The 24,737-nt window shown below is 45.1% G+C and overlaps 1 protein-coding gene across 1 annotated transcript; it reads right to left on the bottom strand.

The window, feature by feature from the left end:
• Positions 1-24,737, bottom strand: LOC148439581 (protein kinase C delta type-like). The gene is made up of 9 exons (XM_088464556.1): positions 24,605-24,737; positions 15,567-15,673; positions 10,758-10,925; positions 10,249-10,340; positions 9,463-9,525; positions 8,536-8,671; positions 4,923-5,114; positions 2,275-2,403; positions 1-150 (listed from the first exon to the last, which is right to left on the bottom strand). Exons 1-9 carry the CDS (start codon positions 24,735-24,737, stop codon positions 1-3), a joined length of 1,170 nt encoding a protein of 389 aa, XP_088320682.1.

The following is a 24,737-nucleotide window of genomic DNA, read 5'->3' as shown; positions in this document are numbered from 1 at the left end:
TCACTGGTTGTCCATGGTTCTCCACCGGTCACTTACAAACGAGAATCCACGGAACCGGCGCTCCTCCACCTTAGATATTGGTGGCTCCCGTGATGCTTGAGGTGGTACCAAGTCATCCAGTTTATGATGTTCACAGGTGGTAACTGGGGTCTAGGAAAAGGAGACAAATCAGATCCATCATGTAAACACAAAATAAATACACAGTAATGGGGCTCTTTGTCACTGTGTCATAATGAAAAATAATTATGTAATGTGCAAACTCTGCTTACTATAGATAAATGTATAGATATAGATATATGTATAATGGTAACTAGATGCCTCACTGACTTTGGGTTGCTGTATAATTACATTTTAGTTTGGATTTACCCTTCTACAATATCAATGCATGTTGCATGTGAAAGGAAGAATATTGCCATAGGCAAATGCAAGGTTTTTTTTGGTTGCCCCTCTCCAGCCCACACCATGACCACAATAGAAATAGTAAACTAATAGAATTATACTAGTGTTGCATGTTCTTCTCAGTATCAGAAATGGTCAGCACCATCTGTGGATCTTTTAATGTGTCAGCCAGAAATAAATACACCTGTGCACCAACTAGGAGATCTGGAAAACATGCACTAAGGGGTGCACTACTATAAACCATCTATAGGGATCATTAATCAAGTGCACAAGGAAACTAATGTGTACATATATGCCCAGGGCAGTGCTAGGTTCTTCTGCTGCTCGCCTAGACTCCCAGACTTGCTCCAATACTCTGGAATTGTGCCCACATCTGAAATAAAAACATTCAGCTCAGGCAGGATGGCCCTATTGCCACATCTAATGGGTTAACTATGTTTGCTGGCCTTTTATATGTCAGAATTATGACACACACAGTACTTTGGGCCTGATTCACTACCGATCGCATCTGAGATTACTTACGCAATCGACCGATCGTTGCATTCTGCGCATGGAACGCAGTGTGTGAACTGAACACTGCGATCGCAGTGACTATGCAGATCCATTGCAGAGTGATTGATAGAAAGTGCCGTTTGTGGGTGGTCACGCGGGGTGGTCGGCGAAACACAGGCGTGCCAGTGCGTTGGAACGACGTTGCCTGGGCGTGTAAAAATTATCCACTGCAATGCCGTATGCAGCCTGAGGCCTCATAGCATGAGCTGAAGTTAGCAATTCCTGAGTAAGGTCAGAGCTTGTGCAAGTGTGCATGAGGCTGCGATGGTACTCAATAGTACAGATGGTTTTGCAGTTGTACTAAACAGTACATATGTATGTGTGTAAGGTAAAGTGGGCGTCCTTATGTTCTGCGATGGCATAGTGATCGCAATGGATTAGCATACTACTATCGCAGTGAGACTGCGTGCATAATCGCTATTGCATTAGCAGTTACGATCCTTGCTGAATCAGGCCCTTTGTATGACACAGTGTAAGTGCTAATGATGCCCTCTCCATGGACTGGCCACACTCGCTCAAAATCAAGGATTTCTAAACTCCCTCTAGAAATTCTGCATTTGCCACCGATTGCAATAAATTGGCTGAAAGTAACATATACGGCTGATAATAAACATATACTGTCCATGTGTTTACAATTGAATTTCAAAAACATTCCACAAAATATTCTCCACATTCTGCATTTGGCCACAACATTTTTACAGCAGTAATTTAGCCATACTGTGGGCCTGATCCAGCAAGGATGACAAGTAAGAGATTGCATGTACTTGTCCGCTGCGAGAATATGCTAATGAATGTCATCTCAATGCCATCGCACAGCCAGCATAGAGATGCCTACTGCTACCGAGTAACATCGGCCCCTCACGCACAATTACAGCAGGGTTGACCTTACTCAGAAATTGCTAACCTCATCGCACGCAGTGTGTGCACAAGCTGTGTATGTCGTTGCAGTGGCTAATTTATGCACGCCCATGAAAATGGACAGACACGCCTGCGTTTCACCAACCACTCCCCCGCCACCATCCCCAAATGCTCACGGCCTGTCACTCACTCTGCGATGGATTCCTATCTGTGTAGGTAAACGCAGTGTGATCGCAATGCTAACTCGTGCAGTGCATGCGCAGTACGCACCATCGGCGGATCTGCTTACACTGTTGCAGTTGCGATCTGTAATGAATCAGGCCCATTGTCCCTCTAGATTGGCATTTGTGTGACCATTTGTACAATGACATTCATCTCTCCTGATCACCAGCATTGTCTATGAGATAATAGGACTGTATGATGGAGCACATATTGTGTACATTCCTATATTGTACATATACTTACCGGTGGCATTATGAATGGGGGACATATCCTGCCAGCCTCCAGGTCTTCCCAGTTAATGGGCCAGAAAAACTGATGATCTTTGATGTTAATATATAGTCGCTGCCTTCTTTCTGGGGATTTGCATAGGAACTATCAAAGGAATAAACAGAAAAGTATAGAGTGTTAATGGTAGATAAGTACTAGCTGACCAATGTCATTCCTTTTCCTTATGCTACTTTATTCTCAGGGTGACATATATAAAATATTACATTTTGTCTTACAACTACAGCCATGGCCAAAACTTTTGAGAATGACACACGTATTGGTTTTCACAAAGTCTGCTGCTTCAGTTTTTGCATATACTCCAGAATGTCATGAAGAGTGATCAGATGATTTGCAATTAATTGCAAAGTCCCTCTTTGCCATGACAATGAACTTAAGAGCTGATTCAGAGAAGCTCGCTAGATGTGTATGCAAATTGCGTAGGCAGTGCAAGCAATGCATTTGCACACCCAGTATTTCTTAGAGAGCGATCACATAGTGTATGCAGACACCCCCCAGCCTGTCTTAAGATCCTCACTTGTGCACATCATGCCCAGGAAGTGTATCCAACCATCGGTACATTACCATACCCTGCCGCAAGCACTGCGAGCACTTCTGTGTAAATACAAGCCAGGTGACGTGTACTATGATGCTGTCTTATAATTATGCACACTTCTAAAATTCAGTTGAGATGCTCAGGCATGCCTGTGTTTGCACCTCCACTCCCTTGTTTTTAATGGCCAGCCCCTGTTACCACCTACAAACTGCTTCCCCTGTCACTCACTCTGCTGGGCTGTCTATGCGCAGTGAGCGAACACATTGTGAGCTTTCGCTAAGGTATGCGCACTGCGATGCATACACACTGCATACCATCGGCAGCAGTGAACGTTTGCATTTTAGCAAGTGGGTCTGAATGAGCTCCTTAATCCCAAAAACAAAATTTCCACTGCATTTCACCCCTGCCACAAAAGGACCAGCTGGCGACATGTCAATGATTCTCTTGTTAACACAGGTGATGCTGATTGAGTTAGAATTAACAGACTGGAAGCTTTAAAAGGAGGGTGGTGCTTGAAATCATTGTTCTTCCTCTGTCAACCATGGTTACCTGCAAGGAAACACATGCAGTCATCGTTGCTTTGTACAAAATGGGCTTCACAGGCAAGGATATTGCTGCTAGTAAGATTGCACCTAAATCAACCATTTATCGGATCATGAAGAACTTCAAGGAGAGAGGTTCAATAGTTGTGAAGAAGGCTTCGGGGTGCCCAAGAAAGTCCAGCATGCACCAGGACCGTCTCCTAAAGTTGATGCAGCGGGATTGGGGCACCACCAGTGCAGAGCTTGCTCAGGAATGGCAGCAGGCAGGTGTGAGTGCATATTAACGCACAGTGAGGTGACGACTTTTGGAGGATGGCCTGGTGTCAAGAAGTGCAGCAAAGAAGCCACTTCTCTCTAGAAAAAACATCAGGGACAGACTGATATTCTGCAAAAGGTACAGGGATTGACTGCTGAGGACTGGGGTAAAGTTATTTTCTCTGATGAATCCCCTTTCAGATTGTTTAGGGCATCTGGAAAATCACTTGTCTGGAGAAGGAACGGTGAGCGCTACCATCAGTCCTGTGTCATGCCAACAGTAAAGCATCCTGAGAGCATTCATGTGTGGGGTTGCTTCTCAGCCAAGGGAGTGGGCTCACTCACAATTTTGCCTAAGAGCACAGCCATGAATAAAGAATGGTACCAAAACATCCTCCAAGAGCAACTTCTCCCAAGAACAGTTTGGTGACAAACAATGCCTTTTCCAGCATGATGGAGCACCTTGCCATAAGGCAAAAGTGATAACTAAGTGGCTAGGGGAACAGGTCCATGGCCAGGAAACTCCCCAGCAGAGCTGTAACTAGACTTTTTGGTGCCCTGAGCCAGAAAGGACATTAGCACCCCCTATTTTTCAAATAGGGACATAATGCACCCAAAAAAAGGGGAAAGGCCTCATGGGGAAGGACCAGGGAAGAGATGGGGTAGGCCAGAAAATGCTTGGATGAAATAAGAGGAAGCTAGAAGTGAGAATGATAATAAACAGAAAATTAACAGGCCTGAACATTGCCGCTTGTCCTGCGGTGCCCTAGTTACAGCCCTGCTCCCCAGACCTTAATCCCATTGAGAACTTTTGGTCAATCCTCAAGAGGTGGGTGGACAAACAAAAAGCCACAAATTCTGACAAACTCCAAGCATCGATTAGGCAAGAATGGGCGGCCATCTGTCAGTATGTGGCCCAGAAGTTGATTGACAGCATGCCAGGGCGAATTGCAGAGGTCTTGAAAAAGAAGGGTCAGCACTGCAAATATTGACTCATTGCATAAATAAACTTAATGTAATTGCCAATAAAAGCCTGACACTTATGAAATGCTTGTAATTTTACTTCAGTATACCATAGTAACATCTGACAAAAACACAGAAGCAGCAAACTTTGTGAAAACCAATACTTGTCATTCAAAACATTTGGCCATGGCTGTACATTTGCTGGGAGTGTATTCATTAGTATTAATGTATGTTCTCAGACCTGTGCCTTATTTCCCCTGTGACTGTATAATCTCCTGACCCTGTGATAAGCCTGTATACTGCATACTCACTCGCTTTAGGATGTTAGTGATGCCAGGACTGAGTTCCTCTGGGTAGACTGGGTTATCGTTGAGGACAGATTTTATAACCTCAACAGACTCTTCACCACAGTAAAAGGGTTGGTCTCCTGTGGCCATCTCAAATACCATGACACCCAAGGAAAAAATGTCTACCATGGCATCATACGGCTTCTTTCTAAGCATCTGTAAAAACATGATGGAGAAACAGATGATTAGTACATTGTCCAACCTGGCAGGAGGCACCGGGTTATGCTGACACCTCTCCTTTTTGTGCACAATGAAACATCTGATGGAAGGAAGAATATCAATGAACATATACAGGCAATTACACAGACAGCATTCAGCTGAGGGTTTATGTGAGAGAAATCAATTACTAAATTAAAATAACTGTTATGATAAATAATGACCGTGTATATTATACTAGAGAGCCAAAGCAAACACCGAGGCAAATGAGGCAATCACAGCAATAAATATGGAGAAAGTGCAATGATTACTTATATAGGAATATGATCATGTACATAAAGCTGTGGTGCCCAGTAGAGTAGTCAGCAGTTGGTATACATGGAGCTGCAGCGTGATGCTGGCACATTAGTGGGTGGAGAGACTTGGCAGCATTACTCGTCAGTGGAATCCTCTGTGAATGATGGAAGACAGAAGACACAAGTGACGGGGAAGCTACTGATACTTTCAGCCGCTTATGTCACAGGAAGTGCTGGATAAGCTGCAGCGTGCAGAAGTACACCTGGGGGACTGCAGAGGAAGGACAGCTTGGCCATCTTTTTGGAAGCTATTTAAATATGGAAGTGGGAACATCAAGAGGGGTTAGAGCTCCCTGACTGAATGTACCACAAGGTCATAAGACTCATTTGGGGAATGAATACCCTGTGGAAGCCATTCATGCACTGTACTGCCTACTATATATTGTTACTGAATCATTCCTGGTATAGGCTTTTACGCTTTGGTAAAAGGTTTTTATTAATGTAAACTCACTCATCTACTAAGCTCTCACCCACACCTCACCTCCCTACATCTCCAGCCTCATCTCCTCACATGCTTCCTCCCACCCTCATCTCTCTGCTAATCTCCCTGATCACCACTTCCCACTCTCACAGTCAGGACTTCTCCTGGGCCTCTCCTAACCTCTGGAACTCCCTCCCTCACTCCAGTAGTCTTTCACCTGCTTCCCAGACTTTACATGTATTGTTTTCATTCTACCCTATTACCCTCCCTACTACCTCTATAGTCTCTGCCCATCTCTACTTTACCCTCTGCCCCCTATTGTGTCCACCCATATCCCCTAAAGATCATAAGATCGTGAGAGCAGGGCCCTCTTTCCTTTTTTCATCTCTACATAATTATGCTAAGTGAACATTGCAATGCTTGGGTCTATTCATAAATAACAATGTTCCCACACCATGTTGCCGCATATCACAGTGATATGCAATGTGACATCTTATATAGGAAGAAGCGGTGATAGCCTCTTTCTCTGGCCAAAAACTCCACTTCACTGCCTAATAATTACAGCCCATGTGACTACGGGCCTAATACAGAGGTGAATGCAGTGGAGCGATTTTTTTCCACATACTGTGATTGATTAGTAACGATGGGGGGAGGTAACGGGGGTGAGGATACAAAAACACAGGCATGTCACCACCGTATTCTGGGCCCCTCCTAGTCAGTCTCTGCGCATTTGTTTGCAGATGGACTGGGCCCGGCCTCTTAGTTGAGACGGACATTATGAGACACCATAGGGTTGCTCAGAAGTTCAATTCTGGGACCGATGTTGGGGCTATTGTATGTAAGCGGCGCATCCGAGACACCGGCCGGTGGGGCATCTCTGTACACAAGACAGTGGCTGAGTCATTAACATATTTTCACAAGTTCGCTGCATCCAAAATCTCAGTTACAGTACGAATGCAACAGCTGCCACCTCTGCATAAGCCCCTATGTAACATTGCTTACTTGGATATATTAGTCTGTACTTATATAATTTTGTGTCACTTCTCTTCCTCTTGAAAATATTCTTCTGGACTATAACCTGATTCAGAGATGGACCCTAATAGTGCTGCAAATGTGTACACAGCGACTGTGCAAGAATATGCAAATGTCACAGTCACCTAGATTTGTATTGAGCCGCTCACCGGTGACTTCACAAATCCAAGTGACTGTACAAAGACCCAGCATTAGTCATAGATCAGTTGATTATCGGATTTCTGAGTAACCCTATTGTCACACAGAGTGTCCACGGCAACTGAGAACCATTTTTCTGTGTACAGGATCACAGACAGCGACATGCACCCAAAATGGTCACCAAATGCCTCCCCCTTTACTCCCCCCAAATGTACCCGGCCTGTCAATCACACTGCAAGAAAATAGTCGCTCCGACAGCTGGCGGTAATGGAACTTGATACATGCTCAGATTCCGATAATTGCTCAATTGCGCAAACATCTGCATTGCGGTCCTGATTCAAAGTAATATGCAAACCCGATGGTATGTGTACTATTGCGATGTTAGAAGACTGGTGCATGTGCAGGATCTGTACTACACAGGCGCCAGTCTCTACTGCAAGATCTCTCACAGTTCCCCAAAGCTAGAGACTGATTCACAGGCTGCGGCCATTTGGGGGCAGGGAGTGGGTGGAGCTAGCCTCCATGTCTTGTCCCATTATTGCAGGAGTGTTGAGGCCAGGGTCTGCGTCTTCCAACACAAACTTCCTGGCCTCGACTACGCAGCTGCTAGGTGCAATCTGAGTAACCTCAGGGTTACTTAGATTGCAGGTTGTCTTGAAGAAGATCTGATGCTGCGTCTTAGGGCACAGCAATTGTATCTGCGATGCTGTCATGAGGCCTCTATGTACACCAGACGCTTCCTGCTGCATTAGTATATCAGCTGTACGGTATTGCACAGCTAATTCCCTGCAGCTGTGCAATACCACACAATGCTGGCTTAGGCCCTGTATCCATCCCTGACTCAGACCCTGCGTCCATCCCTGACTCAGACCCTGCCTCCATCCCTGACTCAGACCCTGCGTCCATCCCTGACTCAGACCCTGCGTCCATCCCTGACTCAGACCCTGCGTCCATCCCTGACTCAGACCCTGCCTCCATCCCTGACTCAGACCCTGCCTCCATCCCTGACTCAGACCCTGCGTCCATCCCTGATTCAGGCCCTGCGTCCATCCCTGACTCAGACCCTGCGTCCATCCCTGACTCAGACCCTGCGTCCATCCCTGACTCAGACCCTGCCTCCATCCCTGACTCAGGCCCTGCCTCCATCCCTGACTCAGACCCTGCATCCATCCCTGACTCAGACCCTGCCTCCATCCCTGACTCAGACCCTGCGTCCATCCCTGACTCAGACCCTGCCTCCATCCCTGACTCAGACCCTGCCTCCATCCCTGACTCAGACCCTGCGTCCATCCCTGATTCAGGCCCTGCGTCCATCCCTGACTCAGACCCTGCGTCCATCCCTGACTCAGACCCTGCATCCATCCCTGACTAAGACCCTGTGTTTAGATATCATTAAGAACCAAGATGTTGTCCGATTAATAGTGAAATGGAGATACAGTATGAGAAGCCTGTAGACAATTAATCTGTTACTTACCTCAGGGGCCATGTAACCCACCGTCCCAGCAGCTCCTGATATCTTCTGGCCATTGGTGTTTTTAACTGCAAGGCCAAAATCACCAATTTTGGCATGGCCAACAGCATCTAGGAGCACGTTCTCCGGTTTGATGTCCCTGTGAGGAGAATGAGTGTAAGTTCTGCCTGTCAGACAGCTACCAGCTGTATAACTGTTTGTTACAGAGAAAGATTCCCAGAGACACAATAAGAACCATGTCAGCGTCACAGTGGGAAAAAGGGATCAGTGATGTAAAACATGGTGACTGTAGGGAGGCAATCACTGTGACTGACAGCTGCATAGAGTCACTATGGGGCCTATTTATTAGTTATCAGGTTTTAGACCTAATAAACATAATTTCTTATCTATATCTATAGTGGCAGCCATTGCCGTGCAGACATCCTATGGATCCCTTTCCCAATAACTATCTGAAGATGGTGTTAGCTAATGGGGCCAAGCTCCAGAATACTTCACATTCCAGAGCTTGGTAAAATCGGCATATACAGTATGCAGCCCCCATAGAAACCTATAGAAACCTATGGCGGCTGCTTTTGTGATTAAACTGGGGGATTGCAGCAGATATCCCCAATATGTGCTGAGATTCCCTATACATACATTCAGGGGTTACTTAATATTTGCAGGTACCACCTAAAAATTGGTATTTTCAGGGGAAATCTATGATAAATAGGCCCCTATGTATGTGGTGGGATAAAGATGGAGATAAGAGGATGTGTGAAGCAGTCACAAGAACCTCGCCCTACATATCATGTAACTCAAGAATGAATGATCCCCCATTTGCAGAAAAGGGCAGAGACACTTCTCTATAGCCTGACCCCCAGCAACATAATAGCTATACTGTAACTGCATATAGGGGGTTACTGTATGTGATCATTAGAAATAACGAGTTACCTATGGATAATGCCCCTTGAGTGGAGGAATTGGAGCCCACAAAGGATTTCTGCTGTTAAAAATCTGATGAGGAAGAAAGAACATAAATATTAATAGCAAATATTTTTAAAGTAAAATGACCAATAATGAGATAGTACATTCCCCCTGATATAGTATCAGAGTATAAGAGTGACACGTGACATATTATTATCACACATGGGGCGGGATGCATGATGCATTGCACTCGCGATGCATTCCACCGGTCATCGCATGCATGCTGGTGTTGGTATAGCTGGTATGCATGACGATCACCGCAAAGGACCGCTCTGTCGGTAAGAGCGTCCCTTTGCGATGGAGGGACATTCGGGTCTTTGACCCAGAAGCCCCTCTGGCATGTGCTGTGGAGAATGCTGGGAAGGATTTGATTGGAAACCTCTCTCAGCACTCTGCTGAGAGAAGCCCATGGGCTCCTATTGGTAATCCCAACAGGAAGATGTCATTACCCACCGCGCCCTCCGAGGCTAGGTGCATATGAGAAATGCACATTTTCGACCACATTTCTGCCCTTGATGCATCCCGCCCATGCTCTTTGTATAGCTGAGTAACACAATGGAGCCCCTGTGTCCAGGAGACTCTGTATTATACACAGACCTGTCACCATGGACACCTATAAAGGCCCAGCCTGGATTTGTTAGGCCGCATAGGCCGGGTCCTACTACAGCCCAGGTGCAGGGATGGAAACACTGATGTTCCTATTTGTCATATCAATAATAATAATAGTAATAATATACCCACGTTCTCTTTTACCTGCTAGTGGCATCACCTAATGGGGCACTCTTCTCTATTAGCTGGTATAGATCTCCCCCACTCAGGTACTCCATGATGAATATGATGTGTTCCTGTATAGGAATCAGAGAGTATGATATAAGTTACATTATGGACATTACTCTGACACACAGCAGATTATAATCAGTAATACTCAGTCACCACTAGTGATGTGAATGAGGCCCAATGTATACGCTGTATACAGCCCGTCTTCTGTCTGAGATGGGCCTCTACATATATAATGTCCACAGGACACGGGGTAAGTGATTGAGTCAGTGTTGGACAGTGAGGAGCATGGGTTGAAGGATCCCAGATACTACACAAATGTACAGAATTAGGATAATAAACCTCTGTGTCAGAATAATGCGTCATACAATATGTGCCATTGGAATTATGCGGGGGTCCAATAATGGTAAAATAATTGTCTTATATTACAGAAGCTGTGATATTCAGAAGTTAGTTTCAATTATGACAGATACAGAGACTCTTACCGGGGTCTGGGATGCTGCATAGCCATGGGTGAAGAAACTGCTGTTGCCAGTGACTTGCAGGATGTCCCGCTCTATAAATATAGGGTTCTTGCCCCTTAGTAGTGTCCTCTTCTTCACCAGTTTTACTGCCAGCTGCTCTCTGCTGTTGGGGTGGGATGCCAGCAGTACCTGCATGAGACAGATAATTTTACTGGTATGAATACCCCTTTCCCACTGCTGCAATAACCCTGGTTATTGCCGGGTCGATCCAGGTCACTGCTGAGTGGAAAATGGTCCTGGAAAAATAACCCAAGTCAAGTGACCGAGGAATCTAACCCAGGTCATGACCAGAGTTGATATCAGAAAGGAACTGAGTATCGGTCCACTATAAACAGCATGACCAGAGTCACGATGACCCGGGTCATTCCTCAAACCAGGGGATGGCCTGGCTTCAGTAATGCTTGGAGAATACATCAGCTTCAAAAGTCCACTGTAATGCCGGACCCGGGATATAACTCAGGTCCAGCTGCTGGTGTAAAAGGGGTAAAACCTGGCTCTGACCCGTGCTTACTCTGTGCTCAGTGCTCACAGCTGGGTTTTTGGTGGGACAGGGTATAAGAGTTAGAAGCAATTTGCAATGTTATTTAGCTGTGGAACCTGCCTGGTTGACACTCCCAAAGATCATTGTACAAACAGGAGACAGCAAGATAAATTGACAACAGCAAGGTGAGAACGTCCCATCACCCCGTAGGGAAAGTACAGGGGATGAGCGTCTTCCCTGAGCCCAGGATTGTAGATCTTTTGTGCCCAACATTTATTACAGAAAGCCCAATCTCCCCATCTAGTAGATCCTTGTGGGTCTTCACTTGTTCCTGAGATACCAACCATCACCAGCTTCTCAGCCCCTATAGTCTCTGTAATAGCCTGTACACAAGCAGGACATTGAAGTGAGCTTATTTGGTGACTGTTCTGGGCAACAAAATGTAAGAACAATGGAGCCCCAGTTTTGAGCAGACAGCACCATATCCATACCTCCCAACTGTCCCGCATTCAGCGGGACAGTCCGCTTTTTCTGGGACTGTCCCGCTGTCCCACCCATGGGCCGCAGTGTCCAGCAGTAGGGGGAAGTTGGGGGAAGCATACACTGCTGCTCTGCATAGCAGAGCAGCGGATATGCAGAGCACAGCATCTATTCACAGCATGGGGAGAAGCCCGGGGGCAGCCCAGCATCTCGGAGATGCTGGGAACGCCTTTTAGTGATGTAAATGGGGGTGTGCCATTAGGCAACATCCCCTTTACCATCTCGTAATGCCCCCTTTTCGGGCGCGCATCTCCAGTCACAAATGTTGGGAGGTATGTCATATCTAACATTGGCCTATTACAATACAAAAACGCAGAGTAGAACTGTCCCCTAGCACCTCAGAGGTAACAGAGGATTTCAAAGCAGGGAGTGGTACAACAGGCTGTATGATAATAACTAATATCATTGCCATGCATGTGTGCCCTAGCTCCGCCCTGACACCTACACTGGCCACACCCCTGTCAGCTGTACTAAGCAACAGTCCAAAACCATATATGGAGGTGAGTGTGGGAATGTGCCACTGTATCCTCTACATTTGCCTTGTTACATAGGCCCCATTGTATTTTTAATGGAGAGCTCCCAATGTAAACACCTATGTGCATGTAATGATAATTATATTTAGATATGAGCGGTACAGATTCTGTGGAATCCAAACCGCTCTGAACATAGGGGATCCCAGTCCACCCGAACCCTGTTCGAGTGTTCCCTGCCTGACTCGGATCCCCATTAGAGGCCGAGCCGCAGCCTCCTGATGTCGGATTCTCATGAGAGAATCCGACGTCAGGGCTCCTCTAGTGTAGGGCAGACCACTGTGATAGCTGTCTGCCCTACACAGACACAAACACACAGCCGCCAGCGGCAGCTGTGTGTTTGTAAAAGCAGCCAATGAGAGTCAGGCAGACTCTTATTGGCTGCTGCACGGAGGAAGACGGTTGGAGCTCACTCATGAGCTCTGTCTTCCGCCTCCCTCCACGCGTAACAGAGTAGAGCAGAGTGTACAGAGACAGGAGCGGGGATTCAGGTAAGTACTACTGGGGGCCTGCTAATGGGGGCACTAATACTGGGGGCCTACTACTGGGGGCACTACTACTGGGGGGCATACTACTGGGGGCATGCTAATGGGGTCACTGATACTGGGGGGCATACTACTACTGGGGGCATGCTTATGGGGGACTACTACTGGGGGCCTGCTACAGAGGGCATACTACTATGGGGCATACTACTGGGGGAATGCTAATGGGGGCACTACTACTAGGGGGCATACTACTACTGGAGGCATACTACTGGGGGCCTGCTAATGGGGGCACTACTACTGAGGGCCTGCTAATGGGGGCACTACTACTGGGGGGCATACTACTATTGGGGCTTGCTACTGGGGGCACTACTACTGGGGGCCTGCTAATGGGGGGCATACTACTGGGGGGCACTACTACTGGGGGCCTGCTAATGGGGTGCACTGATACTAGGGGGGCATACTACTACTGGGGGCACTGCTACTTGGGGCATACTACTAGGGGCATGCTAATGGGGGCACTGCCACTGGGGGCACTACTACTGGGGGCCTGCTAATAGGGGCACTACTACTGGGGGCCTGCTAATGGGGGCACTGCTACTAGGGGGGCATACTACTACTGGGGGCACTGCTACTTGGGGCATACTACTAGGGGCATGCTAATGGGGGCACTGCTACTGGGGGCATACTGCTACTGGGGGCACTACTACTGGAGGCCTGCTAATAGGGGCACTACTACTGGGGGCCTGCTAATGGGGGCACTGCTACTGGGTGGCATACTACTACTGGGGGCACTACTAATGGGGGCACTACTACTGGGGGGCATACTACTGGGGGCCTGCTAATGGGGGCACTACTACTGGGGGGCATACTATTGGGGGCACTGCTACTGGGGGGCATACTACTACTGGGGGCACTGCATAGGGAGCCCTACTACTAAGGGGACTGCATAGGGGGCACCACTACTGGGGGCATTGTGTAAGGGACACCACTGCTGTGGGCATTGTATAAGTGGCACTACTACTGTGGGCATTGTATAAGGGGCATTACTACTTTGGGCTTTGTGTATAAGGGTCATTACTGTGGGCATTGCGTAAAATGGTCACTACTGTGGACATTGTGTAAAAGGGTCACTATTGTGGGCATTGTGTATAAGGGTCACTACTATGGGCATTGTGTAAAAGGGTCACTACTGTTGGCATTGTGTAAAAGGAGCACTCCTGTGGGCATTGTGTAAAAGGAGCACTCCTGTGGGTATTGTGTAAAAGGGTAACTACTGTGGGCATTGTGTAAAAGGGGCACTACTGTGTCGTAACATAAATAAGAGACACTACTTTATGGTGTAATGTGAATCAGGGGCACTATGAGCCATATTCAATTAGAGGCGAAGTTTTCGCCTGTCCGACTGTTCGCTTCATTCGCCTGTTTCAGAGGCGAATTTATTCCGTGCTCGTCCCCGCTTTTCGCCTAATTCAATTGCAAAACAGGCGAACACGGAAATAGGCGAATGCGGAACAGGTGAAAAGTACTGAAAGAATTGGGGAAATCAGTCTGTACCCCAGAAAAAGATGCACTAACATAGGGAATCAATATAGATGTGTACTAATAGCCCTAATAAAACTATTTTGCGTACTTAAGTTGTGTAAATTGGCTGCTATTAGCGTCTTTGTAAAAGTGGTGAAGAATGGCATAAAGCTGTATTTTTTGGTGAAAATAAGTAGTCCAGACAAATTTGGGGAGCTTGAAAATGGGTGCTAGCATATTCTTATGAATATCCACCTGCTGCATGCACCTGCAATCCCAAAAACACCTGACCCATACTTGTGGACCCCCAAGAAGTATTTTTCGCTACTTTTAATGTTTATCCCCCCACTTTTTAAATTTACACCCCAAAAATGACATGCCTTTTTTGGGGTGTTCTTAGGTTTTAGTTTCTGGGTTTTTTTGCGTATTTGTCCTTTGGGGGCTGTCCCAAGGGGTCTGAGTTGTTTCCCCATGTTTGCACCCCAAAATAAAGATTTTGCATTTGTTTTCACCAGCTATTGATTGGAGAATCATTTTTGGAGAATTGTTTCCACTTAGGCGAAATTGTCCTGGAATTGAATTGGCGAATTTTATTTTAGGCAAATTTTTCACAAAAAAACAGGCGAATATGGCTTTTCGCCTCTAATTGAATTCCCCTCTATGTGCTGTGTAATGTTGAATAAGATTGTGCACTGTGACTCCTAAGGCCGTAGCCCACTTTGTAAACAAGTACTGTGATTCTGCTGGCCGTACCCCACTGGGTGGGTGCACTACTTTTCATTTCTGCCACTTGCTGTGTGGCAATCTGTCATTGATGTGCTTTATACTGTGGTGTCTGCGCCGCTGCTTTGTCGCTTGGTAACCAGTCAGATCACTGCAACCTTTGGCCAATAATGGTTGAAAACTATAATTTAAACTGTGAGGTTGGTCTAAATTGACTGTAAATGACTGGAAATCAAGGTTATTTAGGTTAATAATACTCTAGGAAGAAAAAAAAGCACAATTTATGTGATTTTAGCTTTTGTTTGTCAAGTTTTGTAAAAAATCCAAATCCAAATCCAAAGCAAGACGACGAATTAGAACCAAATCCAAATCCGGCAAAAATGGTCCTGCGCACATTCCTAATTATATTATATAGTTATTAAAGCAAAGTCTAAGATATATTTGCTGCATTGTTTACAGGTAAGTCACCAAATATTTACTAATCACTTACCTTCCCGAAACCGCCCTCTCCAATAATACTGTGGTAGATCAAACATTCCAATATATGAGAGGCAGCGGCTGTTTCCGGGGGCTGGGCTGGAGGGGTCCCACTTACACCTTGTGGCATAAAGAGAAATCCCATTTATTGACTGATTAAACATAGATATTTGGCAATATTTCATTTAAAGGTTTGAGATAATTATATCATAGAAAGTATTTATACTCTGTATTAGATAGTATCTGGTAAGAATATTGTTATGTTGCCTAATTATATATTGTTGGGGTGTAAGAGAAATGAAATAAATGAATAGGGAATAGCTGCCAGCATTGGATAGGACAATGTAACAGTCACAGGTGCTGCAGAATAGTAATAACAAGGTATAAAGATGTTGCAGAGTTAGGTGATAGGGAAAGGATGTGAATGGTGGGAGAGGTGAGAACATGACGTCACCGTATTGCACGTAAGTACTAACCTACACCTCACTTACTTCTCTATTACATTACATGTGGGGGAGATGTATCAAACCGTATAGCAACCAATCAGCTTCTGTCATTTTAAAGCTTTTTATTGTTAGACAATTGATACATCTCTCCCTTATTAGTGTTTTCAAGCAAAAGGCTTTTTACCTGCTCTTCCCTTTTTAAATTTCTTTTGATGGTCTGGGGCTTCACTTTTGTGAGTTCTCTTATTGCCCCTCCGAGCTGTGAGCTCTATGATGGGAGCACTGGGTCCCTCTCCTGGGCTGTCATGTCTCAGCTCCTCCTTCTTTTTCTTATTGCAGCCAGTGTCCCCGGTCTTGTCTAAGGGTCTCTTTACAGCTGATCTCTTGCTGATGGTGTTGTCTACCTTGGGCCTCTTATTAGGGGCCTTACCTGGCTGCTTGATGTTCTAGCCTGGTTCCTGTTGTTCTTACACTGATGGTCCTCTCTCACCTCAATATCTCCTCCCTCTGTGATATTGGGAGAATCTCCTCTTCCCACACAGATATCCTCCTTATTACTCCTACTACTCTCCTTAATAGGAGACCTGTTGTTATCTGGTCGCCTTTTCCTCTTTCTTGATCTCATATCAAGATAAATCAAGAAAAATAAAGAAAAATTCGCTAAGCACGAATAAAATCGCCTTCACACTGCAATAGGTGAAAACACACAAACGTATCTTATGCAGGTAAGCAACTGAGCCAGCAGCTCTATGACATCATAAAGCTTTGTGACATCACCAGCTGCTGTAGGCCCAGTGTCACTGCCTGTTATCCACAGTGCCTATAATACAACCATGTTTATATAAATTACTGGTGGGCCCTGTCCCAAGCACTGTGATGGGAATCTTTTTTGGGGGGTCCCCAATGTGTCACCCAAATCTCATATGTAATTACTGTACTTATTTAGCCTATCAGGGTCAGGTGATACCTGTCTGCTTGTAAAAAACAATAAAAATGGGCTGCTATAGTGTGATCCACAGGTTACATTCAGCTTTTATTTTATATCAGTAAAATTATATACAAAATTATTAAAATTTAGCAAAATATAATAATAGAGCAATCTTAGGGCCTCATTTACTAACGAGTTTTATCACCAAAATGAGTGATAAATGTCACTGTGTATGATAAATGGTGCCTCCAGCCAATCAGCTCCCAACTGTCAACTGTTAGAAAAATGACAGTTGGGAGGGAGCTGATTGGCTGGAGCACCATTTATCATACACAGTGAAACTTATCACTCGTTTTGATTATAAAACTCGTTTGGAAATGGGGGCCTTAGTGTCAAAAAGATAGGAAATTATGAAATAAAAACTACTGTATTTTTATTCCTGAGATATCTCAAAAACTTTCTGGGGCTGTTTCAGAGTTGGGTGCAACGCAAAAGAAAAAAGGAATCACTTTGCACAGGACAAACCATATTGTACTGCAGGTGGGGGCGGATTTATAATATGCAGAGATATTTAATTTTGGGAGGGCGTGTCCTATCTGAACTCTAATTTGAAGTGTAAAAATAAAGCTTGCCCAGCATTTGTAGGCTACATGCTACATCAGCCATTATTTACCCTGCATTCAGAAGGACAGCGTAAGGCAGGTGCAATCTGACTGAGCCAGGTTAAACCCGTGGTTGTGATTGCAGTATACCTATGAGAATGTTGTTGTTAGTGTCAGACATTAGAATTAGCCTAATGTTCCTAGGGGGTGTGGCCTTGCTGGTATATTCGGTCTGATATGCATACAGTCGATTCAGCCTCTTTGTTTCTGGAAATCAATGTTTTGTTTTTGCCATTTTGTTTGCTATGCAGTGTTGTGGTGGAAAGAACGGTAGTGTGTTTTTTAGTCGTTATACAAGTTAGATGGGTGCGCTCTACTTGTTCAATTATAGGCCAAAATGTCCTACAGGGAAATGACACAGCCCATCCGGGCGTGCTTTTTCTGGAGAGTTGAACTCTAACGAGTGATGTGTTTGGTCTGCCTGTTTTTTGTGGGAGTGTCCGTTCTTTGTTGTCCACCACCATACTAACTTTAAGCTCACAATCAATTTCAATTGGCAAGATCTAATGGTCTAATTCGATAGCCCAAATTCAATATTTAATTAATTATTAATAATCTGTTGTCAAATAAAATTGACCTTTAATTTTAAATCCAACTGTTGTTGTCCGTGTGTTTATTTTTAGATACGTTTTTAGTCATTTTAAGTCTGTAAGGTATAGTGCACATATCAACCATTAGGGAGTTTACTAAAATACATGCATTTGCACCTTTGCATTGTAACATGGTTTGTCCAGGTGCAAAGTTACTGGCTTTGTTTTAGTTTACGTTGCTCCAAATTTAGAATCAGCCCCTTTATCTCATGTTAGGGGTGTTGCAAATAAGGGCCAAATGTAATTGCAAGCGAATTGTGGAAGCCGCCATGATTCCGGCGAGATAGTCTTTACATTAAAGTGATAATTAGTTTAAAGGCAATATCAGCTTTAAACCTAGTGACTATCTCACCAGAATTGTGCTGGCTCCTGTAAATCGCAGGCTATTACATTTGGCCAAGATACTTTAATATCTACACTAGGGGTCAAAAGATTACAACACCCCCCCATTTTTTCAGTTTTTATTGACATTTTTTTTGCAATTCAAGTCCAGTTAATAACCTTACACAGGGAAGCCCTGAGCTGTTAGAGGATATGGAAAAGAGTTTAGCTTAGCCAAAACTGTGTAAATGTTACAGTTATAAGAAAACACCTTTTTCAGGGAACAAGCAATGGGCTAAGGGCTTGATTCAGAGCTGCTCGTAAGCGGCAGTACGCTCATTCTCAGCGATGTTCGCCCATCTGCGCATGCGTAGGGTTTTTAATACGCATGCGCGCAGGGCCGCCATCAGGGGGGGGACTGCCGGTACTCGAGTCCCGGGCCCGGACCCTGGCAGAAAGGGAGGGGGGTCCAGTGCTGCTCCTGCAACTGCTGCATAGTCCCCCGCAGTGCCCCCACTACCCCCCTTGAGTGAAAAGGGAGTGGGGCGCTGCTACCAACCTGAGAACCCCTTCCTTCACGATTCCCCTACTTCCCCCTTCAGTCGGCTTGAAATGGGGGCGGAGCCAGTGTCAAACCCCGCCCCCGAACAACCGTGAATCGCGACGTTCCTTGGGGGCGGGGCCTAATAATGCATGATGCCAGCCACCCACTAGCAACCAGGTGCTGTGCAGAAGTGTAAGTAATAAATATTTTTGTGTTTGTCTGTCTTAGTGTGTATGTACTGTATATGTCTATGTGCTAGTGTGTATATATGTGTATGTACTGTATATGTCTGTGTTAGTGTGCATATATGTGTATGTACTGTATATGTCTATGTGTTAGTGTGTATATACGTGTATGTGTACTGTATATGTCTGTGTTTGTGTGTATATAAGGGTATGTACTGTATATGTCTGTGTTAGTGTGTATATATTGTGTATGTACTGTATATGTCTATGTGTTAGTGTGTATATACGTTGTATGTGTACTGTATATGTCTGTGTTTGTGTGTATATATGGGTATGTACTGTATATGTCTGTGTTAGTGTGTATATATGTGTATGTACTGTATATGTCTGTGTTAGTGTGTATATATCGGTATATACTGTATATGTCTATGTGTTAGTGTGTATATGTGTATGTACTGTATATGTCTGTGTTAGTGTGTATATATGGGTATGTACTGTATATGTGGTTAGTGTGTATGTACTGTATATGTCTGTGTTAGTGTGTATATATGGGTATGTACTGTATATGGTCTGTGTTAGTGTGTATGTACTGTATATGTCTATGTGTTAGTGTGTATATATGTGTATGTACTGTATATGTCTATGTGTTAGTGTGTATAAATGTGTATGTACTGTATATGTCTGTGGTTAGTGTGTTTGTACTGTATATGTCTATGTGTTAGTGTGTATATATGTGTATGTACTGTATATGTCTGTGTTAGTGTGTATATATGGGTATGTACTGTATATGTCTGTGTTAGTGTGTTTGTACTGTATATGTCTATGTGTTAGTGTGTATATATGGGTATGTACTGTATATGTCTGTGTTAGTGTGTATATATGGGTATGTACTGTATATGTGTTAGTGTGTATGTACTGTATATGTCTGTGTTAGTGTGTATATATGGGTATGTACTGTATATGTCTGTGTTAGTGTGTTTGTACTGTATATGTCTATGTGTTAGTGTGTATATATGGGTATGTACTGTATATGTCTATGTGTTAGTGTGTATGTACTGTATATGTCTGTGTTAGTGTGTATATATGGGTATGTATTTCTGTATGTGTTAGTGTGTATATATGCGTATGTATATATCTGTATGTGTTAGAGTGTACATATGTGTATGTATGTTTGTGTGGATGTATGTGTATGTACCTATGTTAGCGTGGATTTATGTATATGTGTTATATATACATGTACATGTGTGTTATGCTGCATATATTATATGTGGTATGTGTGTGTTTAACAATATATATATATATATATATATATATATATATATACACACAGTATATATATATATATATATATATATTTATTTTATTTTAATTATTTTATTAGAAACCCCCTCCCTCTCCCTCAGAAAATCCTGTATTTGCCCCTGCACTTGTTTAATAAATTTTCTTTTCCTTTGGCGTTGGGGTGCATGGACCGCACAGTCTCCAGACTTAGGGCCTGATTCAGCTTTGGGAATAGAGTAAGATATAGCAAGTAACTGTGAACCTGGACAACCATGTTAGAATGTAAGGGGTGCAAATAGTAATACATATATTTTGTGTGGTAAATACTGGCTGCTTTAGCATGTAGCCCACAAATACTACACAACTTTATTTTACTAACTGCAACTTAGATGACAGTTTGGGCTCATCCCTCCCAAATCTAAATCTATCTGCACATTTTACATCTGCCCGACCTGCAGTGCAGCATGGTTTTACCAAGGTGCACAGTTACTTGCTATATCTTACTATATTCCCAAGGCTGAATCAGCCTGTTAAACCCAATTAAGCTGGCTTGGGATAAACTGCACAGAAGGGTAAAAACAACTAACCAATAAGCTCAATACATTTGTGAGAACTTCAGCAACAGTGTTGGAAAGAACTTCCCGAACTCTGAGCCTTATACAGAGATGTACGCCATGCTGATATTTATGCAGATTGAGCGATTGTTTACCATCGCACATGCATGTAAGCTGCACTGTGCATGTGCATAGATTATTTTGTGACTGCGCTCGCACAGAGGAGTCAATCGCAGAGTGAGTGACAGGTAGTCAGCATTTGGGGAGGTAACGGGGGGGCGACTAGGCATATGCAGGTGTGTCTGACCGTTTAAATGCCATTTCATGGGTGTGCATAAATAAGCCATTGCGATCTCCTTCGCAGCATGAGAGCTCTCTGTGTGTCAGTCGCTGTGTTTGAGACAGGTCAGACTTGCCACCTATGCTGCATGGCTGCCCGATCTACATCGATGTTACCGATGTTTATGCTGGTGTGAGACATCGGATGCATATGAGAAGGCAGCAGTGAGCGTCTCTATGCTTGTGCAAGGTTTGTAGACATTAGCATATTTCTGCAATTGCGACCCATGCAAAATCGCAGCTCTGAATCAGGCCCTCTATGTGATTTCCATGGTAGAAAGAATGACTATGAGTAAAAAATGTAGATTAAAACTTGTACAATGAGACAATAAACTGCAAGCACTTCACTAAGAACTGGAAACATGTGGGTGTACTAAATCTTTTGAATTTGTACCCCTATATTGGGCCTGATTCATCATAGATCACAACTGCATAAATTAGCCACTGCGATGCCATACAAAGCCAGGGCCGAAATCAGGGGGGGACTGGCAGGCCTCGAGTCCCGGGCCCGGAGACAGCGGAAAGAGAGGGGGCCCGGGTGCTGCAGTCCTGCACTTGCAGCCCTGTTCAATGGAAATACAACACTGCCGGCTGCTTGTCATTTATTGTGCCGCCGCAAGCCAGCAGGAGCTCGCGGACCGGCAGCCAATCAGGAGCAGCCGCTCCTGATTGGCTGCTGGTCCGCAAGCTGTGATTGGCTCACAGTCACGCCATATTGGAAATGCCGATGCACGGATGCAGCGCTACTACTAGAGCCACCCCAGCCCCTCCCTCTCTCTGCTCTCTCAGCGCTGACTCTGGTTGGCTGGCTGCACCAGCGCAGCCAGTTGAAAAAAAATCGAAAAAAGGTACCATACTACTCCCCCCCAGTCCAGCAAGCTGTCCCTGCCATTCTTCCTTGCCCTGTGCTTCTCCCAAGTCCTACCAGCCTTCCCTGTCGTGCCCCCTCCTCACAGGTTTTAGTAGCAATTGCAGTAAATAAGTATATGGAGTAGTGTCTCTTTATTTACTACTATTGCTACTAAGACCTGTGAGTGCCGCTCGTGACTCTCTTTTATATACATATATATATATATGCTGCTTTACTGCTTTTCAAATTGGTTTACGCAAATTGGTGTCCGACCCTCTGGTGTAGCTCCACCCACCTCTGCCAACCCCCCCACCCTCCTTGGTGGGGGCCCTGCCTATTCTCTCCCCACAATTTCTGATGGCAGCCCTGTACACAGCTCAGGCTTGCCTACCCTCCTGATTTGGCCGGGAGCCTCCCGAATATTGGGTGCCGCTCCCGGCCCCCCGGAAAGGCAGGCAAGCATCCCGACATTCCCCAACCCTTCCGACCTCCCCCCAGAATACACTAGAAATCCCCACAGCGGGGAGACTGTTGACACGATTCACGCTGAATCGCGTCATCGTGGCCCTGTCCCTGCTTCACAGTGCTGAAAATAACGGCATTGTGAAGAGGGGGCGGGGCCACGATGGTGCGATCGCACAGCCCCGCTCTCGGCTCCACCCCCAAACGTGTCACAGCTGTCCGGACATGACCCCCGCTGTTAGCCGACAATCAGCTCCCTCCCGGAAGGAGGGAGCTGATTGTTGGCAAGTATGACACGGCCTGAGGTTACATTGCATGTGATGAGGTTAGCAAATTCTGAGTCAGACCTGTAATTGTGTGTTAGGATCCGATGGTGCTCGATGTTACCGATGGTTTTGCAGACTTGCAATGTGTTACGGATGTGAATAAGGTGAAGTGGGCGTCCTTATGTTAGGCTGTAACGGGATTGTGATTGCAAGCATTAGCATATTTTCGCAGTGGGTCTCCGTGCGTAATTGCAGCTATGATCGCAATAGCAATTGTAATGAATCAGGCCCTGTGTTACTTATCTCAGGGGGAACACTGATGGTAAGTCTGGTCACTGAGTGATCCTTAAATGGACCCAGTTTTCCAAAATATTGATTATGTTTTATTTTTGTAGTTCAAATACCTAAATAATATTATGGGGTGCGTCCACCATTATAAATGTGAGAATTATATTACACAGTGGTGATACTGACATGCATTGTGCTATTGGTGCTTCAATAAGTTTTATTTCTTATGTCTCTAATGTAAGTATTTAATAGAATATTTATTATTGAAATGTTAGAACTCGGGGGGAGAAGATCCCTGACAGGTGCTCACTGTCATAGTGTCCCTAGTAGGGTCCTCCTCCTAGGTGCCATTGAAGACCATCAGTAGGAACCTCCGGCCGTTGTCACTAAGGAAAAAAAGAATAGAATTAACTATTCAGCGCGTTTCGTCCTTTAGGGTGACAAGCAAGGGAATAGTCACGGGTGATGGTGACCTTCACTGGGAGGATAAACGGTTATCACAAGCACTGGTGCCTCAGCCACCCAGGAATCACCTAATAGTACTTGTGCACTGAGGGTGAAATGTGGGTGTGCAAGGATCACTGATACCGGAAGGAAGGGGACAAGGACAGGACACACACACGGAGTGTATACTCACCATCCTTGATTGAGGGTCAGTCAGCACCTGTGAGGAGATATTACACAGCCACCCACACAACTACCTCCATACTAACCTAAGTAAGACCAAAGGTTGTCAATTTAAGCCTAAGGGATATTAAACCACAAGTGTTTTGAGTGTTGCCAGTTTAATAACATGTTGGTTATTGCCACTTTAAGTGTAGCTGGTCTTATGTAGCCAATAAATGTTTCATGAGGAGTGGTCTAAGAGTATATAATGGAGTGATGTATGCAAATCTGCCTCTTTGTTACAGTTTTTTTCCAGGACAGGAAAGTACAAAGTGTGATGTGAATCTCCTGTATTTATCTCCTTTTTTCCTTTTCTCTTTCTCCTGTTCTCTACCCTCCAGCTATTCTTTTGTTCTCTTACCATATACTTTCATTCTTTTCCCCTATTCTTCCATGCTTTCCCTCAATCTTCTATACCCCTGGGATTCCTTCCTGGTCTCCCCCTCTTGCCCTTCAAAATGTCCCCCCATCACTCCTGTTAACACTGCCCGCTATGTGTGCTGCTGGGCTAAAACAGCAGGCTCCTGTGCTGCCCAACTCTTTCTCGCCCCCCCCCTCGAGCAGGCCGCTGCGCTTATCGCGGACAAGGCCTGAGGCAGCGCTTGCACAGTAGGGCAGGGCCGCAGCTATGGCCGTGGCTGTCAGTCCTGCTCTTTATCTTTGCTGTACGGAGGCAACTGGCGGTATCCACCGCCTCCGATGCTGCCTCCACGTGGTGCCCGGCGTGGCCGCGCGCCTTAGCAGAGCCGAGGCCAGAAACTTCGGTCCCGCCTGTGCTGTGAGACGTAGCGCGGCTCAGCAT

This window comes from Taudactylus pleione, unplaced genomic scaffold, assembly GCF_031769625.1.
Source record: "Taudactylus pleione unplaced genomic scaffold, aTauple2 ptg001687l, whole genome shotgun sequence".
Classification (NCBI taxonomy): domain Eukaryota; kingdom Metazoa; phylum Chordata; class Amphibia; order Anura; family Myobatrachidae; genus Taudactylus; species Taudactylus pleione.
The sequence above is the reverse complement of the archived record's forward strand: the minus strand, read 5'-3'. Positions and strand labels throughout refer to the sequence as shown.

What these genes read in the sequence shown, in the direction of transcription:
- LOC148439581 (XM_088464556.1), bottom strand. Translation starts at nt 24,737, where the DNA reads ATGCTGAGCCGCGCTACGTCTCACAGCACAGGCGGGACCGAAGTTTCT. An exon ending in GGATACCGCCAGTTGCCTCC is followed by an intron (nt 15,674 to 24,604) that starts GTACAGCAAAGA and finishes TTATGCCACAAG; the next exon opens with GTGTAAGTGGGACCCCTCCA. An exon ending in ATGCAGCATCCCAGACCCCG is followed by an intron (nt 10,341 to 10,757) that starts GTAAGAGTCTCT and finishes ATTCCTATACAG; the next exon opens with GAACACATCATATTCATCAT.